The sequence below is a fragment of the Lolium perenne genome, chromosome 2, assembly GCF_019359855.2.
Source record: "Lolium perenne isolate Kyuss_39 chromosome 2, Kyuss_2.0, whole genome shotgun sequence".
NCBI lineage: Eukaryota > Viridiplantae > Streptophyta > Magnoliopsida > Poales > Poaceae > Lolium > Lolium perenne.
The window spans coordinates 201,857,396-201,860,898 of NC_067245.2; the positions used below are offsets into that span (position 1 = coordinate 201,857,396).

The 3,503-nt window shown below is 66.5% G+C and overlaps 1 protein-coding gene across 1 annotated transcript; it reads left to right on the plus strand.

Moving 5' to 3' along the window:
* The first annotated feature begins 2,546 nt into the window (after positions 1-2,546).
* LOC139835704 (uncharacterized) lies at positions 2,547-3,281 on the plus strand. The gene is made up of 2 exons (XM_071825568.1): positions 2,547-2,862; positions 2,970-3,281. Exons 1-2 carry the CDS (start codon positions 2,698-2,700, stop codon positions 3,279-3,281), a joined length of 477 nt encoding a protein of 158 aa, XP_071681669.1. The 5' UTR covers positions 2,547-2,697.
* Positions 3,282-3,503: the final 222 nt, after the last annotated feature.

Here is a 3,503-nt window from a genome sequence, read left to right on the forward strand (position 1 = left end):
GCTGATGAATTTTGGCTTGAGTGGAACTTTTGGTCCGGCTCCGGCTTGCGGCGCGCCGGAGTCTCCGCCGCCTCGGGTCCTGCGCCCGACTTGACGGGTCTGACGCCTGGCCCGGTGGTCGGTTCGTCTGGTCACATCAATGTTCCCCCGGATCCGGTGCGGTAGTGGGCGACGTGGTGTGGCCGTTTTCGGTAACCGTCGTGGACGTGGGAGGAGTTACGGCGCAGTTACGGCGCAGTAAATCCGGCGACGTGGGAGGAGTTACGGCCCACGACCGCCACTTGGAGGCCAACCGCCCGCGTCGGGTGGCTATAAATGCCGCGGGGGGGCGCCTCGAGGCGGCCACTTGCCATTTCTTCTTCCTCGCACTCTTGCTCCCATCGCTATCCTCTGCGCGCTCGAGCTCGCTGCTGCTCCGGCGAACATCTTCCGCTGGCGAACTCCGGCGGGCGAATCTCCACCGATCCGCCGCCGCCACCCCGCCAATCCGGCGCCACGGGGCCGCGCGTCTCGATGGAGCGTCCTCAGCCGCCGCTGTCGCCGCCGCGATCGCAAGGTTCTTCCTCGCCGTTCAGCCTCTCCTGGTCATCTTCTTCCTCGACCTCGTCAATGGCGTCCCCCAGTGGATCGTGGAGGGGCTCCTACATGCGGGAGGACGACATCGAGCGCACAGTACGCCTCCGGCGAGTCCCGCAGTCGGTCATCACGCGGGTGCCCGGCGAGGAGATGGAGCCCGAGCCGAGGAACGGCGAGCGCGTCGTCTTCGGCGCGCACCTCGACCGCGGGCTGGGTCTGCCGGCTTCGCCGTTCTTCCGGCAATTCCTCGACCACTTCGGCCTTCAGCCGCACCACCTGCCGGCCAACGCGTGCGTCCTCCTGAGCTGCTTCGTAGCGTTCATGGAGGCTTACGCCGGCTTGTGGCCCGACATCGACTTCTGGAGCCGGCTCTTCTTCTTGAAGGCGCAGACCAACGACGGCCGCCTGCGAGCCTGCGGCGCCGCCTCGATCTACACCCGGCCTGGTACGCCTTTCCCCAAGATCCCCACCGTCGACTCGGTGAAGAACTGGCAAATGTCATTCTTCTACGTGCGCAACGAGGGGGAGCTCGTCGACCGGATCAACCTGCCGGAGTTCAATCCGGCTCCTCCAGTCGGCCGGATCAACTGGAGCCACAACGCCCGCTCGACGGACCAGAACGCCGAGGTGAACCTGCTCTGGGATCTCCTGGCGACAGCCACCGCTGGCGGGCTGACTGCCGAAGATCTTCTCTGCACCATCGCCGAGCGCCGGGTGCTGCCGCTCCAGATGCGCACCCACAAGATCGGGCACATGTCCGGCCGGTTCGATCCGAACCGGACGTCCAAATGCCGCTCACCAAGGCCCAGGTGGCCAGCCGGGTGAACCACATCACCAATGCGAACCTGGCGGAGGACTGGAGCTACGGGCTGGTGCCCTGCGACAGGAACCATCCACCGGCGCGGGTAAGCTTCGTGTCTTTGCCATTTTCCGGCTTGCGGCTGCGAGGCCGACTTCCTTTTTCTTCTGCCGACTTCCGGCTATGCTCATGTTTTTCTGTCTTTCTAGGTTTTTGAGCGCCAGAACGCCGAGGACGGCGACACAGCGACGAAGAGGTGGACGCCGGATCTCGTCGATCTGGCTGACCAAGCCAGCGACCATGCCGGCGACGACGACCTGCCGCAGGCGCCTGATCTAGGCGGCCAGGGGGAGCACAATCCGCCCCCTTCACCAGAGCACCAGGAGGAGGAGGAGCCGGCGACGTCCGGCACGGGGCCAATCCCCGCCGTGCCTCTGCGCACGAGGCCGCCAAGCGCCACGGCGACTTCGGCGCCCAAGGGCACGAAGAGAGCCGGCTCCACCGCCGCCGCGGAGTCGAGGGCGAAGAAACAGCGCCGGCATCAGCCGAAGAAGGTCCCGGAGCAAGCCGGGTGAGCTCTCTCTCTCTTTTTCTTGTTTGATTCCTTTTCTTTCCTTACTTTTGTGCTTATTATCTTTCTGTTTATCCGGCTAGGGCCCCTATCAAGTTTGCCCAGGGCGGCGGCTCCCGGCAAGCTCCACGCGTGGTGTCGCCGCTTCCGCGCCAGAGGAGGGAGCAGACGCCACAGCCTTCCTCGCGCGCACCTACGCCGCCGCCGCCGCCTGCGACAGGGCGTCTTCCTTTGCCGTGCCGCTGGCCTCCGCGCCCGATCGCGGCATGCGGGTCGAACCAACGCGGCAGCCGACGCTGGACGACATGTTCCCGCGCCGGACGCCTCTTCTGGACCCAGCCGGCCGGGGCCGGGCGGGGCATGCCGCCTTCAGCCGGGGCCGGAGCCGGCGGGGCTGCTCCTAGGACCGGCGCCGCAGGGCCGCGCCGCCTGCGGCCGGAGCCGGCAGCAGGCCCACCGTGGTGGAGTTGGACGAGAGTCCGGAGGCGCCCGTGCGCCGGAGACAAGCTGGGCCGGCTGGGCCATCCGCTGCGCCCGGAGCGACGCCGCCGCCGCCGCGGCCCGACGAGGGACGAGCCGACCAGCAGAGCCGGCGAGGGACGAGCCGGCGCGCACGGAGGGCGCCGACTCGCGCGCGCTGGTGAGGACGGAGGGCGCAGCGGGCCCGTCTGAGGGCCTTCATGTGGCCAAGGGTGCCCGGCTGGTGGCTGTGCCGTCCGCCTCCGACTCCAGCTTCGGCTCGGCAGGAACCATGGAGAGGGCATGGCATCAGGCGAACTCCTGCGAGGTACTCAGCCGGGAGGGGCAGCCTGGCACGGCGCCCATGAAGATGCTTTTCTCCGGCTATCGGGCCAGCCTCAAGACCAAGGCCGCCGAGACCCTTGCCCAGCTGGCGACGCTGGAGGATGCTGAGAAGGTGTGTTTTCTTTTCTTCTGCGATTTTCTTGTCCTGGTAGCCCTCCGAGACGTGGGTCGGCTGCCTGAAGCCGGCTCAGGTTTCGTCTAAACAACTGATTCTTTCAGACGGTTGAGGAGCGGCGCACCCTCTTGTACAACCAGGTGGTGACCAGCTACCACCGGGCCAAGATCGAGCGGGCCGCCTTGGCTCGTGAGCTGGAGGTCGTCAAGGGTGAGCTCTACGCTTCTTTCGACTTGATGTCTTATTTTCTTTTTAATCTTGGTTGGCTGATATTTCTTTCCGGCCGCCCCGCAGCTGAAGCCGCCAAAGTCCCGCAGCTGGAGTCGGATCTCCGAGCCGCTCGCGCGCAGTGCGCCGAGAGCGAGGAGGCGGGCCGATCCGCCGCCGGCAAGCTCAAGCTGGCTGAGCAGAGCTGACACGGCTGCGCCTGCTGGAGAAGAACCACATCACCGAGCTCAACTCCCTCAGGACGGCGGAGAAGGAGAAGGTGGATGATCTGAGCCGGCGGCTGTCGGAGGTGGAGAAGCAGCGGCTTGCGCTGCAGGAGGAGGTCACTGCCAAGTCCACGGAGCTGACGGCTACCGCCAAGCGTTGGACCGACGATTTCAGCGCGCTTGATCGCGGCTTGGCGGGTGAGT